We start from the raw sequence: 20,325 nt of genomic DNA on the forward strand, positions 1-20,325 counted from the left end.
GGTTATGAAGAAATTTAATTCCCATCGGTGACCTAAAGTTGAGTTATATCAATTTAATTGGAACAATGAAAGAAAATACATCATATTGACATAGGAGGTATTCATAAGTGCTCTAATACCCTTTATGTGGAGTATAAAAAATGTGGCTTCTCCTTGAATCGAGTTGAAATTAAGTTAAGGTAGAAAACCTGTAAAATATAATCAACTTGCTTTTATGAAAAAAGGAAATGCAAAAAAGAGGTGAAGGTATCTCAACTGTCCTTTAAACCATTCTAGGCTCAATAAATGTCGTCTGTCGCGGGGTTTCTGGGCCTGGCTGTCATCATTGTGATGTTAGTGAAACATGTACTGGCAGGAATGGCTGTCTCGCTTGTGACTTAGTGAAAAGAATACACATGTGACCTTCTGCAGAATTTTAGTTTTTGTGGAGAAAAAAGTCAAGATGAAGTGTTAATTCAATATGGAGGAACAGCTGATGACAACAAGACTGGTGCAAGTTGTCACTTGTGTTGCCTGGTCACCTTCAAGTGACTTACTGAGTAGGTGTGAGAACTAAGATGGTCGCTGATGCCCAGTTGTGACAGACAGGACACGAAATGTCTTCTGTCAAACTGTTGCATTGTGTGCAACGTTCATGTCTTCCTCAGTCTTCATCTAAATCACCTTACATAAACCCCAAAACTTGTAAGACTAATTTGTCACAGAACCTACCTCAACCCCTCCCCACCCCTCCCACCCAACCCACATCCCACCACTATTTAACCACTAGCCCTTCAATGCATAGTCCGCATTCAATCCATATCCATCTGTTTCAGTGAAAGTATTTGAAAGTATGGCAATATGTTTTTCTGGATTTGTTGAGTTCATAAGTTCAGCTTTGGGCTATACATCATACTTTCCCCACAACTGATTGTCTTACTTAATGTTTGTGACAGCTCATCGGCATTGTAGACAATGTGGATATAAATTTCACTCGACTGGGCATGGGGTTGAATTCTAACCAGGCAGTCTTTTACATCAGAGCTGGCGATAAAGGAATAAAGTCGGAGTAATGTGGGAGATTATTTTGGTCTTATGATTTCTCTGTCAAAAAGCCATAATTGTTGAATTATATGAAGGTGAATTTGCATTTAATATATAACTTCACATTTCTGAGTAATCGTAATAAATATACAGTAATTGTTAAGAATATTTTGTGAGTTTGCTTTGCCATTGTACTGGACTCTTTCTAACAATGGAATGGACATGACCTTAGTGACTCTCTTTAGGAATTATTTGTCTTTTTGATGTCAAAATTATTGATTTGAAAGTGACAAGAGACGCACTGATGGGAAGGTGATACGGTGGATGTTTTGTCACGTGTCGAGAGATTGGTCCTCAGATAAGTCATCATGTTGGGTTTTTCTCCATCTTGTCGTCCTGCACAGTTAGATTGTCCCAGGAGGCTGCCGCTGCTCCTATTAAAATTGTAGCAAAAAGTATTTTATGTGTCTCTTCTCCTCAGCCGTGTTGACTGGTGTTAGTTTTGATTAATTCCAAATACATGACTGTTCCAACGAAATATATACATGCACATAACTCGGCAGGCCCGAACAGAGCAAGTTAAGATTAGAGAATACTGTCTGTATGGAAAGTTGCAAGAGGAAGCATAACTAATTGAAAAACACTTCTGAAAAATCTCATAAGTTTGAAGAGGTTGTGTTTCACTTTATTCTGACTTTGTTGTTGAGTGTGGTTTTGCTGATGTTTGCGCTGTCAGAAATGAGGCACATGTTTCTCTCCTGAAAGTCGACAACTGACAAAAACTCCAACCATTGCCTATATCTCCTCCTGTGTTTGCTCTACCCTGCCGTGACAAGACTGGGATATAGCTGATGGCAGCCTAACCCCAAACTCGCTCCCAGTTATGCAAGTAAAAACCAAACAAACAGTGTGATAATTGTTTTTAGGATGGTGCCTTGTTTCAACTGTCTCCCCCCAATTTTGAGGTGGTGGTCGGATAGCTTCATGGTTAGAGCATTCGCTCGTCATGCTGAAGGCCCAGGTTCATTATTTGCTTGAATCATAAATGGTTAATTCAGTACTTACTATGTTGATGAGGGCAGCTTGAGTGGTATTAACAGAAATATAAGGCTCATTTATTATTAATAAATGACAAATCAGTGTCCCTACTCTGACACAGTATGTCTTTAGGGTAATAGTTTGTTAAATTAGGTTGCGATGCCTAATTTCAAAACTTAATACTTAGAACTGGTGGGGGAATGAACCAGAAAGACAGATGGTACCGACATATTACCGATTCCCCAGGTATGGCCTCCCACATTCATCATATAGCTGCAACTAAAAGCTTTAATGGTGTAAAGTAGTACTTCGAAAAACACCATTTTTATAAATTTTTGGGATAATTGATGAAGCATGCAGGTTTTTGAGAGTCGGGAAGAAAGTCGTTTGTTCCTGAGGGAGATCGAAACAGCAGAGTAGCCCTGGTTCACCCGAGCATCGCTTCTCTCCATGAGGCTGATGGATGAAGGAAGAGCTACCATTTACACACAAATTGTTTCCTTTGCACAGAGGAAATTGTTTAAAAAGCTGCCCGAACAAGGGTTAGAGTTTGCAGCTTCCATGTGTTAAAAATGTCACTGTCAGCCAGCGAGATATCACCCAGGGAATTTAGCTACTTTCCAAGGTATTAAGTTAAAAATCAATGCCCTTCCACTTAGGAATTTGTAGATTGTCCCTTCATGTTGTTACCAGCGTGATGTGCTTTGTGTACTTGATAGGTGATATTGGTTGTTATTGTATAGTTGGGGGGATACGGCCAATAGTGCCCGGAAGTTGACCTGTGAACAACGCTGACCATGATGGGTAGAAGTCATGCATTACATTGGCAGAGAATTTGTGGTTACTATACTACTCAAGTTAAGGACCAAACAATTCTTTCTTATTACTATGTTAATCTTTCTTAATACTGTAGTTAATATGTAACATCATGATGGATTAACTAAAATGATATGGAAGAATTGTGAGTTCCTTAACTTCTTTTGAGTAGTTTATTTGAATAATATGTTTTAGATCTCAGACAAAACTGATCTTCGACAGAGGTGTTTGTCATTTCAGAATTGCTGATTTGTTTAAGGGATCAAAATTTAATGTTCTCAGTATATGAATGATAAACTGGGTGTTGTGTGGGTGGTGTCAGGCGCCCTCTTTGTTTGTGTGTTGACTGTCAAAGAAGAACACTTGTCACATGGGTCAAACAAAACCTGTTTGTTCCTTGCCGACACCACAGTAGCTTCTAATGTTAGCATGCCATAACAACCTGCTGTCAACAATAACCACTAGAAATAGAATATTTGGGAACTAAATAATGACACTGTTTTTGTCTTGTTTGTAATATTTGAATAGTCCCACTCCCTGAAGAATGGACTTGTCTACTGGAATGTTGTGGCCTTGGTGCATTGTGTTGCTATGCATCTGCTGTATCAGAAGAGATTTATTACTGCTATGTTATGAGCTATATTACTGCTATATAATGTAGAGCTATGGTCTTGTTGTAACATAGGGCCATATTACTGCTGTATCACATAGGTAGAGCCTGGTGTCATTTAGAGCAGATTTCCGGTTATATGAGATGATAGAGCTATATTCCTGCTGTGTCATATAGAGCTATATTCCCGCTGTCATATGGAGCTATATTCCTGCAGTGTCATATAGAGCTATATTCCTACTGTGTCATATGGAGTTATATTCTTGCTGTGTCATATAGAGCTATATTCCTACTGTGTCATATAGAGCTATATTCCTGCTGTGTCATATAGAGCTATATTCCCGCGGTGTCATAGAGCTATATTCCTGCAGTGTCATATAGAGCTATATTCCTACTGTGTCATATGGAGCTATATTCCCGCAGTGTCATATAGAGCTATTTTCATCCTATGTCATGTAGAGCTATATTCCTGTGTATCTTGTGTTACGTCTGTGACGTAAGAACACTTCAAGTCTGGCCTGACATTTGTCTGTGAATGAAACCCCTTCCACTTCCCGTGGTCCTGTTATATATCCCATGTATTGAAAGGTCAAGGTCATATTGAACTTTAAAAATCATTGAGTTACCACAGTGTTATTTCCAGAAGGAAGATCCATAAGCATTTGTGAACGGCTCTCTGAAATCCGAAGTTTCTGAAGAGCTTCATAATGAGATGGAGTAATTAAATCATATTTGATCAGTTGTGAATTCTTGAGATGATCCCCTTGTGATAGTAGACCGGTGCCTAATGGTGTTATTTCCCACGATTCTCAGACATTGCGGGGAAGGAGGGTGGGGGGGGGACCAGAGTTTGAATCGATGCTGCGGAGCTATTATGGCGGATGCCACACCAATCAAGGGGCATTTGGTCTTAACTCATTTATTAGTGGGCTGCAATCAGCTGGCTTGAGCATCCAGCCTGCAACCGAAGCTCAGGCAATACGCCATGAAGCATTTGTTGTTAGACCCGTAGCTCTGAGAGACTTTACTTGATGATTAACTATAAATAGCTGTCCATGCAGTAAGAGGAAATATATTCGCTTGTATTGGCGAGTTGGGTTCAATATCTGGGGAGGTTGAGTTGTATCGTGTGTTGACATTAGGCTGTGCCAATGCAGCTCGAGATGCCTGCAGCAGTGGCTGGCGAAGTCATTTTGCTGATGAGGCAAACAGTTATGTACAGATGTACCATTGATAAATTGATTGGAGGTCGGAGGTTACAGCTGCCGAGTACTAACTGCACATGCGGAATATGTATGGCCTCTGAGAACTCGTCACACAACATGGCATGGTTAATGTTGCTTCCGTCATTGCATGGGATGTTCACCTGTACCACAGGGAGAATTCATTACGATCTCACCTGTACTGCAGGGAGAATTCATTACAGTGGATTACTTGTCGCAATCGGTTAACATACTTACTGTATATTCTTTCCCGTGGTTTAAGTTTCGTTTCTGGTGTACTTCCTGCATGGTTTATTTCCCGCACTAATTGTAAATATGTTGTGTACTGGTTGTACAAGACGGGTGTGGTGTTCCATCAGTGTCAGCCATCTCAGTGTAGCCAGAAGTAGATAACAGGCATTGAATACCTCGTTTTACAGCCAATGAATTGTTATCATGGTGGAAGAGATTTCTATTGATCTTTGTTTAATAGAGTTGGTCTGTGGTGTAATTAAACTCCTTTGGATTGTTGTCATGGGAATATCTGACATACACACTGGTAATGAGAGTGGGCATGTATTATTTACCAGGCCAGTGTATACGGTTGTAATGTTTGAGTGAGTGTGGGGCTATATCAATGTATAGTAAGAGGAATATAGATATTTTTACCAGGTAACAACATAATTTATCATCCAAAATTGCTTCCACAATGAAATTGCATCAAAATGCTTTTCTGACCATTGTGATGTCATTGGTTACCATGACGTCACAATGAAATGACATCACTGATCTCTCTGCCACTGAAGCTGGTTAGCTGTACATTAAAGACACTGCTTGTTGCTGTTTAATAGCTAAAAATGTTAGAAGAATGATGTTGGATGATAAATAGAATCTCCACCTCGTGTCTTTTGATATCAAATATATCAACACTCGTCGATGTAAAAGTTAAAACTTCGAGGCTTGCCAAGGAGTTTTAAACTTTTATCGACTTGTGTTGATATATTTGATATCACAATACTCTTGGGTGAGATTTTTTATTTGCATTTAAATGCCTTCATTATGTGATAGCAGTGATGATTCACTGGCTTTTTCCACTATTTATATCGATACGAGATATCAGCTTGATTAGATAGGGAATATTTCAGTTGAAATTGTAAATTGCCTATTTGCCTTTTTGTGATTTTTGGTGATTATCTGCCACATTATCATTTTATCATGTGGACTGAAAACCATCTACACTTGACTGGGATGGTGGAGAATGGGATGTTTTGTCAAGGGTTGAGCAGGAAACTGTATAACAGATCAATACAGCTATGAGTGAGGAGAAAAAGTTGCCCGTCCATTGACAGTGAGCGTGTATCAGTGATGTCTGTGATCGATGTGGTGAAACTAAGCATGTTTATGTGGGAGCCAGCTCCTGTTCTCAGTACAGCCGTGGCTCCTCAGGATCTCGTCAATCATGGGATCCACGTCCCTAACTCGGACTGATAACATACCATACATCTGGTTATACACACCAGCACAATTAAAGACTGAACGTTAACATGTGTTGAAATGAAATAACTGATTTTATATCTCACTAGGAAACCCAAATTAGATGACCGAAAGTCTGGCTAATTCTAATTGACCTATGGTTGACTTGTATTTCCACGTTTCTGTCTCGATCGTACAGGCCATAGGTATAGTCGATATCTGTCGCTAGGGTTACACGCTCAAATTGTAAAGCCTAGTGATTTATCTACATTTATATTTACCAGCTGTCAACGTTTCTTAAAGCTAGAGTGCTGACAACTAGTCACAACAAAGTTCTGGCGACAACACCTTGATTGGGGACTGTCAATAAATGTTTGAGAGAAACAGTTCTGTCGATATGCATATAAGTTTATGGTATTGTGGGCCTATAAAGACCAAAAGTAGACATGTTAGTAGGCAATTGGAAATCAGTGAACGGAACTCGGCGAGATGAGACTGTTCGGGGCTGTAGGGATCAATATGGTGGCTGTATAGACCTCCCTTCAGCCATGATCACATGGAGGGACCTCGCATAGAAATTACTCCGTCCCTTTGTAAGTCTACACAAGTATTGATACAGGAGCATCTTGCTTCACACTTACAGCACAATGTCATCATAGCAGCTTGTTGTATCATCACGGCAGCAACAAAGTATAATAGCATCGATCAGTACTGAGTTGTCAACAAAGCAATGCTAAATTGCCTGGCAGTTGTACTATATTATGACGACAGTCTGTAAATAATAAGTTTGGGACAGATAATCCAGTGGTTGATGTCATGAGCATTGTTACACACAATTAGGATACAATGACAAAAATTAACTCAGTCTGACCACCCGATCCCGTTAGTCGCCTCTTACGAACAAAGGGTTGCTGAAGACCCAATCTAACCTGGATCTTCATGGGTGGGCAGTATTCTGAATTCTCGTGGCAGTAGAATAGAATTTTTTTCTGAAAGACCACAGCATATCTTGATAATTTGTCATGGTAGTACTGAAAAGGTCATCAAATTCAGCACTCAATTCATGTCTCTATTTGCTGAATTGTCACGACAGACTTCCTTATTTCCATTTGTTTCACATGAGTCAAGATGTTTATTGTATCATTTTTATGTGATAAGCTGTTTTGAAACAATTACCGTTGGGGAAAAAATAGCTTTTTGTATGAAAGTAATGGACTATCCAGACTGTGTACCTTTGCAGTGTTTGAGAGCAAGATTGCTTCAGACTGGGATGCCTCTCTGGATTGACGACCTTATTGCATGACACGACTCCTTAAAGTGTACAAATGAAACACAGAGAAATTTTCTCTTGCCTTGAGCGTTGTCATTTAGTGTGGCAGTGGTTCTGTCTAAATTGAAACAAATTGAATATTCTCACCCACTCAGTGTGCTCATGATCGAAAACGATCTTGCATTCTTAAATGTTTCAATTTTCCCTGCTTGGAAAAAGGTTTAAGAAATGACACCGATTTTATGAGATGTTCCTTTGGTGAGGGATGGTTTAGGGACACTTGTGCACGAGAAGCATAAATGTCAAATAACATCTTGAAGAAAATGGCTAATGTTGTCGGAGGATGTAGTACACCATCTGAAGGCGGAAGGCGGGTTGACAGGAGCCTACCGCCTACACGCAGAAGGATAATAGGCATATCAAACAAGCCCGGCTTCTGCTTTTTGCTCGGTTAGATTCTAGTACAGTTGAGACAATTAGCAAGTCAATGACGACAAACCGTAGGCATGGTCCATTCTGGCCAGAGTGAGAGTCAGGGAAATTGTAGAGATCGCTATTTAACACATGGGTAGTAAAACAGCAAATGCTGCTGGGAAATGACAACTTGATAGTGGTCTGGTCATATTGGCGGCAACGGTGGCGGCTGCTGCAACTCCTGGTGGAACATCTCCATCCCTATATGCCCCTGGGTAAACCATCTCGGTATGGATCTTGGGTTAGGGCTTTTAATGGCTTGTGTGTGCCTCGGAGAAGCATCCAATCATATGCCATCATGGAGTACAGCTTAAGTGTTGAAATGTGTGATTGTATCTAGGTATTGGCATTGCCTCTTTTCTGCTGGTGTTGGCTGGTGTCCATGTTGTCGATGGAGCTGCTGTGGACAACGATGAGGGTATTTCAGCTCCGCCTTTGACTACCCCTCCTCCGTCACCTTCTTCAATAGCTCCTGATAAAGTTGTGTCATTCCTGGTCTTGGATAATCATCACAACAACGCCTCTCTTTCCTTAGTCAATGAGATAATGTTAAGTTAATCATCATGCCATGATGAGAATACTATTGAAGTAGTTTGACTGTTGAAAAAGCGATAATGTCTTCCTGTTGTCTTAAAAATGCTTTTGGCCTGTGCTATGCTGTAGTCTGTGAATATGCAAATGTGTGGTATAGTATTCTCTCTAAGAATATAGTACTGGGTTGGTTATATAGTTTGCTGTCTGAGAATATACTAATGGGTTATAGTATGCCCTCTGAGAATGTACCACTGGGTTATAGTATGCTGTTTGAGAATATAGCACTGGGTTAAAATATGCTGTTTGAGAATGTACCACTGGGTTATAGTATGCTGTCTGAGAATGTACCACTGGGTTATAGTATGCTCTCTGAGAATATACCACTGGGTTATAGTATGCTCTCTGAGAATGTACCAATGGGTTATAGTATGCTCTCTGAGAATATACCACTGGGTTATAGTATGCTCTCTGAGAATGTACCAATGGGTTATAGTATGCTCTCTGAGAATATACCACTGGGTTATAGTATGCTCTCTGAGAATAAACTAATGGGTTATAGTATGCTCTCTGAGAATATACCACTGGGTTATAGTATGCTGTGTGAGAATATACCACTGGGTTATAGTATGCTGTTTCATTCTTTTGCATTATAACATGCCGTATTCACCCACCCCTTATAATGTGCAGTTTTCTGCCCCATGTGCCATGACACCCCCTATGTGTCTTGAAATGCAGTATTCCGCCCTAACATGTGTTATAACATGCAGTAGTCCCCTGCATCATATGGTATAACATGCAGTAGTCCCCTGCATCATATGGTATAACATGCAGTTTCCCCTGCCGCTGTCTTGTGGGAAGAACACCACCTGATATATTTACCATTTACCTCTCACAGACAACTCTGGAATTGCCATCTTGTTTATTTTGTTAGCAAGCCGTGATGTCATCAGTTGTAGTGTTGGTGTATATCAGTTACTGGGCCATGTACCATATGTTGAGTATGCCAATTTATACCATGCAGATATAAACAACACACTGTGTTATCTCTGCAAGGGGCAGACTTCTCGTTATAGTCAAAACTGTGAAAAAGCATCAAGTCATTTGTTTGATGCTCATCTTGGCATTAAACGTAATCAGTTAGATTTTTTCAGGACCTTAACATTTACCCCTGTGAAAATATCAGGAACATCATTTTGAAACAAAGTAACTGTTTATTAAAGAATATGGTACTGGATGAAGATATATACACAATAGAGGAGTTGTGATAGATTGTTTATTTTTATATTTTATCTTTGCAGGTTTTGGGTTCGTCACGTTTGAACAAGAGGATGTAGTAGAAAAAATTTGTGAAATACATTTCCATGAAATCAACCAGAAAATGGTGAGTCATCTTTTAACTGAAGCGATTGGTAGAGCAAGGGAGATAACTCCTGTTTGTCTAGACTTCATTTTGCAATAATATCAGACTGTTTTTGCTGACTCATATTTTGCAAATTGTTATGTTGAATTGTTTTTGTTTTGAATCCATATGTTCAATAAAATTAATAACTGGTTAATTTTATATAATTCCAAAGAACTAATGTATACTTCTATTACTTGCCAATGTTCAAAACTTAAGGGGCCTGAGTCATGGAGGTTTGTGTCATTGTATTAAGAGTCTGCAGGCCCCTTAATTTTTTAACTTTTAACATTTGGGTTGTAACAGTGACCCTTTACTTCCATTCGAAATCTCGAACAATTTATGTCGATGGAATCTTTTTGGTACAGTTCTATTTCTTTTTTAAAATGGCTGTTTGTGACATAATTTCATTGTATTATTTGTTGATTTATTTTTTTTCAGGTTGAATGTAAAAAGGCCCAACCCAAAGAGGTTATGTTGCCAACACAACTGGCACGGGGGCGTGGCCTTGCTCGGGGAGCTTACGGTAGGTACCGCTGTTGTTGTCTGCACCTCTGGACATCATCCCCTTGTACCAGTGACCTTTGGCCTCTGTTTCCATGGCAACCAGTTTTGCATGCTACTTAGATGAAACATAGCCATAGAAGTTTTTTCCTAGACTAAAGTTAGCAACGTGATTTTGTGTAGTCTTCATCACCGGGAAATTGTTGTTTAGAAGAGCCATATGTTAATTCTAGCATGGTAGTCATGGTAACACTGGTGGCGGTGGTTTACACAAGGGAGACTACTCTCTTGTACTCCTACGTACGTATTAGACATGGCGGTTTTTTCTCTGTAAGTAGATTTATTCCTACTACTACTGGCACGCTCACTAAGAGCCAAATAAAGGTGCAAGGGGCACAATGTCCAACCTCTTCTAAACACATGCCAGCCACTTCGCTTATACACACCATATTTCACAGCAGACATTGTTCTGAGTTTCTGACTTGTTTTCTTTCCACGAACCGTGTAGCAAGAATATAATAGCCGTTTGTACGTACGTAAGTACATCAGCAGTGATTGGCCACTATCCAGCCCTACCAGCCATTCAACCTCCTCCAATGGAGTACGTTGACCAGTGAATTTGTCTGTCATATTGTGCACTACTATCAAGTCGTAGGCCATGAACCTGTTGTGCTCATCTCGGCCACACATTCCTGTCCTGACATCCAGTGTGCTTATCTGCTCTACTGCCATTAAGACTGTTTCCCTTTTTTCTAATGATTCTGTAGTGACTGAAGAAGGAGAGGTCGTATGGGAAATTCCCAATGATGTTGTCGGTCTGCCGGAGCTGTGTAAGTTGCACTTTTGGCCGAGCAAGCAAGCCAGCAAGCAAGCGAGAGCGAGCGAGCAAGCGTCCACCAACCCCTACCCTGCTTAGCTCCCAAGCTACGCCCTGTTCTGCTTGCTCTCACTCTGCTTACCTGTCCATTTATGTCAACTTGTGCATGTCACTTTCCACTGTCTAACACTCGTTCTAACCGTCTAGTGACTAACCAATTCTGTATGTATGCTTATGCTTGTGCTCATGCTTAATGCTTTTTGCTTATGCCTGCTTCTAACTATATAACTGTTCTGTCAAGTTCATGTTTCGAGTAAGATCCATCATTTCTACTCTTGACTTTAATTTTTAAAACCCTAAATTTTCTGTCTACCGTCTTAAGTATAACTTTAATTTCCTTCATTAGAATAACATTTTATAGACATTTCCTTTTATTAAATGATGTTTTGATAAAAGAAATTTCTCTTGAAGAACATTTATGACAAGTTATTGTATTGATACCTCAAACCCGTTGGTCTTTCCTGAGAGCATGCCGCTACTTAAATACTTACCTTAACCCCAATCAAAGCATGCCTCACTTAACTTACTTTTAAAAATCCCAAAGGGAGATAACTGCATGTTCTATGTCTTGCTATGCATGATTGTTTCGGTGTCCACGGCTTCTGCTTTTCACATGTGTGAATCGTTGCCATGGAAACGCCACACCTATCACTTTTGAAACATGAGAAGCCCTGATGGGAGTCATGAAAAAGTTCATTACAAACAACCAACAGCCTATATGATTTCAGTTGGTTAAGTCGGATTAGTGTGTTGCTTGAATTTTTTTTTTTTTTAATTTAATGTTTATATTTCCTTGACCATTTGTAGATGATGTGTGTATAGAATTGTGAGTGTAGCGAGACGAGGTAGGGCCGAGGGTGACATGCATGCCTCCACTCGGACTCCAAGCTGCATGTATCTCTTCAGTTGTTTCCGACTTTGTCCAATGACCGCTTAACGTTGCCATGCCGATTGCCTTGCGGGACAATGTATCTGTCATGATCTGTGCCTGACTCTCTACTGCCTTCATACCTCGGAACCTTGCCTGTACATACTGACTCTGTTCTTAACTCTCCATCCCTTTGTCCCAGAAACTAGTGACACATTTAATTGTGACACTGTAGTCTGTAAAATTGTGTTGTTATTAATATACAAGTAATGAATAATTTATCTGCTGCATACAGTTATTAATTTGATTTATAACAGACTTGCATCGTGTGTAGATTTTTTAACTGCTGCATTTGTATCATTGTTATGAGAATATGTGCAGCCACTGTAGATTTTAGCAGATTGTTAGCATCGATTTTGGAACTTGCATGATTTGCCACAAGACCAGCTGTGGTCAGGCATGTGAAATACAACCCTGTTTTGTAATGCCATCAAGACAAGCATGATGACGCAGATAGTGACTGGCCTAACCTCCTCCTAGAATAGTCTTCCAACTTTCTCAAGTCTTGAAGAACAATGCATTTAGTGCATGTGTCTGTTTGCTACTCTGTAGTGTTCGACATTGTTAACTCCCCTGGTTAACACTTGGTACAGGTTTGTTGAGTAAATAATACCAGAATGAAACGTATTAATTAACAATCATACATGTCAGTTAACCATTAACATTTTAAAAATAAAGTATTCAAACATTGAAACATAAATATAGATTAGGAATAATAATAAATGTCTGTTCTTAATGTTTGTGTGTGGTGTGTAGCGTGTGTGTGTTGCCCCCGTGAAGTGACACGTCTCCCTTTTCCGCCTACAGGTTACCTTCCGACCGGTTTCCCTGGGTTTGCGGCTGCAGCTGCGTACGGCCGTGGGTTCCCTGCCTTCAGCCCAGCGGGGTACTACTACCCCGGGATGACTACAGGTATGGAGCTGTTACAACTGGCGTCGTGGTACCCAGAATCTCATTTAGGATTCTAGATATGGCCTAGTTAAGGCAGCAGGTTGTCGGCCTGTGGCTGATCGCCGTGCTGCTCGGCACAGAGCAATATGTGGAAGGTGCGGCTGTTCTTTATGCAAGACGATTTTTAGACATATCAACTCGGGATGAGAGGAAGACGGAACCAGATGGACCCAACGATGTCGTCCATGCGTTGAGTCAATGGTCGTCCTTTGAACGTGGATCTCGTTCCCGATGAACGAACGAACAGTCAGCACAGACCAATCCAGACGACCTCGGGAGACCTTCAACGCTCCATCAGACTAACCCTGTTTAATTACACTACCCCTTTTGCCAAAATTTGCGCTGCTTTAAGATTGTTCTTACCCAATGCCAAATAAGGTTGCATTCTCTCTGTTGTCCATGGCTTGCTGTGATCAGACTAATTAAAATACTCAAGCAGTAATCAAGGGATACGATGGAGAGGCCTTTGTGATAAAAACGTGGCATTTTATCAACGATATCCCTCAGGGTTCTCCAACTGTGATACTAGACTATATTCGTGTTGATCAAAACTGTTTCAATATTGAAACAAAAGCTAATTTATGCAATTTATATCTTTATATTGCAAATTTTGAATATACTATTTATTAATTTTTACATTTACTCTCGTCTGCGCAAATCCTGCCATTGTAGAGCAGGAAGTGGATATGCATTGTGGGTGTGGTTGATGGCGTGTTGAAGGTCTGGCAGTGTTTCCTGCACTCTCTGATAAAAGTCAGATATTGTGCCAAACGCCTATTCTTTACTGTCTTGATATAAATGAACTTTTTGTATATTTTTATTATTTTGGCATTTTACGGTAGCCATTGAAGGCTAAGACTGTTTATAATTGGTTGTGTTTGATCTGTAGACATTTTGGCTTTGATTTTGACTTCAAAATACTGAATCTCGTTAAATCTGAGTCTTCATGTGTCGCAATAAGAAAACCAGAAAACCTCGCCGAAACTAGATGATTTGGTTCTTGATCGGCTGAATTTTGTTAGATCTATTTATCATAGATGAAAAGTTTACTGGCCTAATTTTTTTTTCTGAATCAGATTGATGAGTGGTTACGTGCGTCGATTGATGTCACATGACCCTTGTTAGTCTGATGTTGTTCAGTAGCTACCGATGCCAGGATTGCATGCACTATATGACTCTGTCAATGTACATAGGATTGTATGTGTTCTGTGAAGACGATGTGCCTACAACATTGTATCCTTCACACATACCCGTCTCCAACGTTCCGGCTGTGCCGGACGTCCATCCCACCAATCGACTGTCCTGATACACCCAGTCATTGGCAGCCTCACTTTCATCTAGATTCTCGGAGAGTAGGCAGTTTACCCAGATAGGTCCTAGAACGTAGACATATTGGCCAATCGGATGTTAGCACTTAAGTTAGATAAAGTTCATGACTATTCCAAATTATCATCCATTTGTACGATGACTAGATTTAAAACTAGACTTTTTGAAGTAGGAAAAGTACAGAAATCTCCCAACTCCTGGTGGCTGGATAAATGGCATTCCTCTGATTGTCCTACTCCAGGAGCCAGCATCGGAGCTTGATGCCCCTTCATCCTCAGGGTGTGGCACACACGATGAGCACTCAACAAAAATTCTCAAAACATTAAATACCTTTTCATTGATAAGTGATATGGACTTCAGAAATTCATGTCCTCTGTGGTTTTAATACAATTTGCTATTTTTGATACACATATTTTAACCACAACTAGTTTTCCTCCAACTAGTCTCTGATTGCATCTACTATGCTACATACAGGCTCATCCTCATTGTGAATGTTAAGACGAAGTCATCCAATGGACATTTGTGACAAAGAATATTTTCAGGGTACTATATTTTTCCTGTGGTTTTCACAAACAATTAAATTTATCGAGTCATCGGTACTTACGATCATTTATGTATTCGTGCCACTGCTTAATAAACCAAGTATGTTTACCAATATGAAGCAATAATTACCTCCCTTGAACACATTTCAAGGCAGGCCATGCAGAATCGAACAGTGATAGTCGTGGTGATATGTGTTACCATTTTATTGTTATGTATCGTAGTCTTATATTCAAGTCTAGATATCACTCACTCTGTGCCAAATCGGCAGTTTTAATGTATGCAATAATATTCCTCATAATTGTGTAGATATTGTTACTAAGTATCCTTTCATCCCCACAAAGTTGAATAGATCTGACCCAAAGTCCAATCAGTCCTGGTTTACCAATGCTATTGACTTATCCAAGGGCAAGTCTATTTGATCTGGAGGGGGTTTAAGGATGTAGTGGCCATCAGTTGGATTGTAGTAAACATGTAGTGTTGTGTATTGCACAGCTTCCAATAGGTCGAGTCGCTACCACTATAACCTAGGCTTCAGTGCAGACTAGCTCCGTAGTCGGAACCCATAACACCATCACGATCGTGAACAGCGGTCTTACGAAAATGGCAAATCTTTGCATGTTTATTTGTCGAGATGCTGGCCTGAAATTACCTTGTGACATTGTTTGGCAGCTCTCTGGTTAGGTGTGTGGCTTCGACGGGTGTAGCTAGGTGTAGATATTTAGCCGGTTATCCTCACTCAGTATTTATTATTAACTATTGTGTTCTGTTTTTCCCTTACCTCCACCTGCCGGAACAACGCGATCAGGGTTACATTTATGACGTATCTGATTCCGGCAGCCTAATTTACCCTATTTTTGAATGTAAGTTATTTTAACATGGCAAAAGTTTTAAACTGAGATCTTTAAGTCTTAAGAAATTAATCTTTTATTGTAAATATATGTGGAGTATCCACAACTGTTGTTGTACTTGTTGTGTTTGAATATGGAGAATTATGCTGTACACCCAGATGCACCATGGGATTGGTAGACAGGCTCTCGCTCTTCTTGTCTGTTTGTTCTGTAGCAGTTATCTCCCTTGTTTGATTACCATAATATCAAAACATGCTTTTTTGATGGCAGCACAATTTCAGCATAATATTGTACTTGCAGCTGGGACGACCAAGATTTTGGCCATCTTCTTCCTGAAAGTCTGTCAGTTTTTTTGTGCAGAATAGTTCCATAATATCCCTGTACTATATATACTGTTTTAAGTGAAAAGATCTGAAAGTGCCAACTATATCTCTGGCCACGACTTTTTCCTGAAGATGTCTGCCAAATGTAATCTACCAATCGCATGGTGCTCTGTACTGGATTATACGACTTTCTGTGCCAAGATCATGTAAGTGCTAATGTCTAGCCCATCTCAGAAGTCTAGACATAAAAACATTGTGGGTGTTCGTGTGACTGAACATACGTACGCAAGTGAGCGAGCGAGGGAGGTTGCCATCCGGCCTTGACCTTGTCGTCTGGTCATTTGATGAGGTTACTACCAGAGTAGAGCAGTCCCTATAGAGCGTGCTACATTCTTCACATCACCAATCATCAGCTGTGATGGATTGAATGAATTTTTGAATAAAGAGTTTCATTGGCACTATATCTTGACCTTGTGATTTCTGTATCTGACCTTGGTCAACAATGGATTACCTCCCTTCATGACCTGGGTACCTCCTGTTGTATAATATGCCAACTTAAACCAGTCTGTAGCCCATGCCCTTCTTCTTAGAGTGACAAGTAGTGTTTGCATGAGTTGTTCTATTGAGGCTGTTTGTTTGTTTGCAAGGCGATTTTTGAGGTGATTAACAGCCAATTATTAGTTACACGTATTTATTTGTCACATGCAGGAATGAACACTACAGCCGCTGCTCTGAGTCTTGGTCCAACGGGCGTGGCACGTAGCGCGCCTACATCCCGTAGTTCTGTGACTGCTTGTGTCTCCCCTGACTCATATCTTGGTGCAATAACCGGTAGATCACCGGGTAAGCCGCCTCCGCAGTCTTGCGTTCTCAGTCTCACTCTAGTTGGTTGCATTTTTGCCTTTAGTGGTTTGTAAGAGGTGTTGTGATTGGCCGGTCTTTTGTGCCAGACCTGACTAACATGCCCTCATGGGAAGATCTGTTTGCATTGCACGTTATGTTTTAAGCTTTACTGTTTTTAAACCAGTTGATTTGCTTTTGTCTTGGCCAGTCTGATATTGCACAAAGTTACTTTGTTGCACATTACAGTAGGACTTTAATCACCCCATTTAAATTCCCCCATTATTTGTGTCAAGGAATGTTTTTTTCACATCTGTAAAGGTTTTGGCACCTTTCGTAACAGTTCCTTTGAACAACTTGAACCCTTAAAACTGACCTTGAACTTGAACCCTAAACCGACCTTGAACTTCAACCATAAAGCATAACTTTGAACTTGACCAATCCAAATTGTCTTGGCCATGAAGAAGCATGCCTGGTTCCGGGATGTGTTTCATGAAAGTAGGAGTCTTTTTTCCTGTGACTGAACTGCCCCTAGAAGATTATCATTCTATTTTGCCTTGGTGTGATCATATGGTGGTGATATTAATGCGTTCCCTATGTTTGAATACTGAACACTTGTGTGATGTGTCATATATGTGTGTATCACCCGCCTAGCTAGCCAATAGTCTTACAGCTTCTCATTAACCGGGTGCCATGGTATATGGTGGTGTTATTACATACCGTTGTATAGTAGTTTTAACTTTCTTGCACACTTCTTGCATACCATTCATATTGTTTTGAAAATGATAGCTTTCAAATTTGACACAATTTGGCTTCAAATTTTGTCAAGTTACTGTTTTAGAGGTGTTTGTTTGAGCTTTTATCTCATGTTATTTATGAGCTCAGGATCACATTGTACATTGTTATTATTGTGTTGATTTTGTAAATACTGATTTGTAATTTAACAAGATTTGTTCAATGTTTAACACCATCCCATGTGCTTTTGCCATTAAAAAACCAATGGCTCTTGTTACTGGGTAATTGTGAAATAAATCCAATTTTGGTGGTCTGCCAGTCGTGGTTTCCCTGGAGTTGCGTCCCCTGCATGTCTGGTATTGTCACGCACACCTCACTGCCTGCTTGTAGTAGCATAGAGAAATTGACGACTGTCTGCATGATGTCGTCACGCTAAAAAATCCGGCTCATTTTGAAGCCAATATTATGCTACCATGTATTCTACTAGGTATCATGATCCTTGTTCAAATCTCAAAATTTCTCACTAGAATAATATGCCTACTCTCATCAAGAAGCTATGAAGATGTTGCCACTTTTAGTTTGACCTGCATGGTCAAACTTTCATGTATGCAAGGGTGGATGCGATTGGTTGTAGCCACCTTATGCATGCAAGGCCTCATCTGATTGGCTGTAGTTATGTAGATGTAGAATTAGTGTGCTGTGATTTTGTCTAGACTGCTGGACCAGCCCAGGGAAGCCAATATGTCAAAATTCAAAAAGAAATATCCAAAACTTGAATTTGCTAAAGTCTTTCTTCGATATCAAGAGGGACTTTTCTTCCTTTGAAACTGATTGAATGTTAAAACAATCTAAAAGGTCTTTCTTCGACGAGAAAGACTTTTTATTTGAAATAATTGAAGCTATTTTTGGACCAATCAAATTGAAGTATTTTCTTGTTGTCCTGCTAGGCTTCCCTGGTTATGGCTACTTGCCTGTCCCCGCCACCCCTGGTGAGCGAACCACCTCCCCGGCCATTTATGCTGACTTTGGTGCTGGCCCCCCCAGTCAGCTGACTGCGGCCGGCATCCAACGGAGTGAGCCTTCGCCCATTCCTATATCGAGCTCGCCCATCCACCGTGACCCTGGGTCCCTGCATCGTAATTCTGGAATAGGTGGGTACCTCCAGCCATATTGTCCATGACAGCTAGTCTCTCATCTTAACATGCTTGTCTCATTGTATTAATCACATCCTGAATGAAGATGATTTGAAAAGAAAGATTTGATTATGAATAAGCTAATATGAAACTTGTGGAGGTTTGCAAAAACTGATTTTCTTGTTGCAGATGTTTGATTCTTGTTTTGATAGTTGTGATAATCATCATCATGATCATTTGCATATGTATGTTTACAAGTACTTTCTGTTGTCAACACTGTCATGCTATGGGAAATTGTGAATTTAAAGCACAGTGTTAACAGCTGTTGGTACGACCCACTTGTCTAGATAGCGCACTGGGGAACTAAGACCAAAATAATCATTTTTTTTTTTTTTTTAAATTTTGAATGTTTTAAAAAAAGTAATTTATTGGTTTTTGAACTTTTTTTTTCTTTTTTTTTACATTTGGCTTATTGCGATAAGATATGTTTGTTTTGACAAACTATTTGACAATTATTTGAAATATAAAAAAAATAAAAATTCAAAATCCGTTGTTATAACAAGATGCCTGTTGCCATGTTGAGTGTATTGCTCCCAGCTTGTGTGCATGCATGCTATGTTTGCTATACGGTCTGTCTGCTCCTTGTCCTCTAGTAGCCAGAAACACACTAGAAGTAGAACCCACTTTGAAGAAGGAAGTAGGCATATAGTCTCCATCGCTGTATTTCTGTGGGTAGTTCCGCAGTTTATTATACAAGTAGGAGGTACCACACTGATCTCAACTCATCATCTGGAGAAGGTGTACCTGTCTGTCTTCAATATTCATGATTGTCTTTTGTTCGGACAGTTTTTGATATTTTGGCAGATAATGACTAAAACTTGAATCGCAAGAGTATTGAAGATGGAGCATGTACGTCATTCTGACTTTACCTAGCGGACAGCACATACACAACTAAAGATAGTCCCTAAATTAATCAGTTTCCAGACGTGCTGATTTATTTTTATTGGAAAGGTTGGTAAGTTTTGTCAACTTTACATGATTCGGCTGTAAAACAAGTCCCTAGTACCTCAAACTTGTCATGATGTGTTAAGTCCAAAATTATTTTCTGGAGAGGGGGGAATAATGTTTATTCCAGAAAGTATTTTCAAATTTGTGATACAATTTATGCTTTTGAAACTTTTCGGAAACCCAGCTTTTGCTGTTTTTCTGTCTAAATTGAGAAAACTGCAGATTAGTGATACTTTTGAAAATGATTATGTGCAATAGGCAGATGTATATTGAGATATGCGTATCCACAGTTGTGTCTGTGCTGGTCCGTGAGTAGAAATGAACATGCAGACAAGCCTATTCCACAGCCGGAGAACCCACAGTCTCCCTGGCGTGTCCTGGTGGTCATCCTGCAGAGATCATAACACACACATTATCAGAATTTCACAGGAGGTGCACACATATGTTTGTCTCAATCCTTCAACAAAATC

At 39.9% G+C, this 20,325-nt stretch overlaps 1 protein-coding gene across 5 annotated transcripts in view; it reads left to right on the top strand.

Annotated features, from left to right (window-relative positions):
* LOC139472522 (RNA-binding protein Musashi homolog 2-like) overlaps positions 1-20,325 on the top strand; it is an 89,821-nt gene that overhangs the window by 59,795 nt on the left and 9,701 nt on the right. For 2 of the 5 annotated variants that reach the window (XM_071254996.1, XM_071254997.1), the window contains exons 8-13: positions 9,739-9,821; positions 10,281-10,365; positions 11,111-11,173; positions 12,956-13,060; positions 16,848-16,982; positions 18,662-18,865. In XM_071254996.1, the coding sequence (XP_071111097.1) occupies positions 9,739-9,821; positions 10,281-10,365; positions 11,111-11,173; positions 12,956-13,060; positions 16,848-16,982; positions 18,662-18,865 (675 nt within the window). The remainder of the gene's footprint in view (positions 1-9,738; positions 9,822-10,280; positions 10,366-11,110; positions 11,174-12,955; positions 13,061-16,847; positions 16,983-18,661; positions 18,866-20,325) is intronic. The other 3 variants (XM_071255000.1, XM_071254999.1, XM_071255001.1) reach the window with 3 other exon arrangements.

This window comes from Haliotis cracherodii, unplaced genomic scaffold (genome assembly GCF_022045235.1).
Source record: "Haliotis cracherodii isolate W230 unplaced genomic scaffold, xgHalCrac1.p SCAF_24, whole genome shotgun sequence".
NCBI lineage: Eukaryota > Metazoa > Mollusca > Gastropoda > Lepetellida > Haliotidae > Haliotis > Haliotis cracherodii.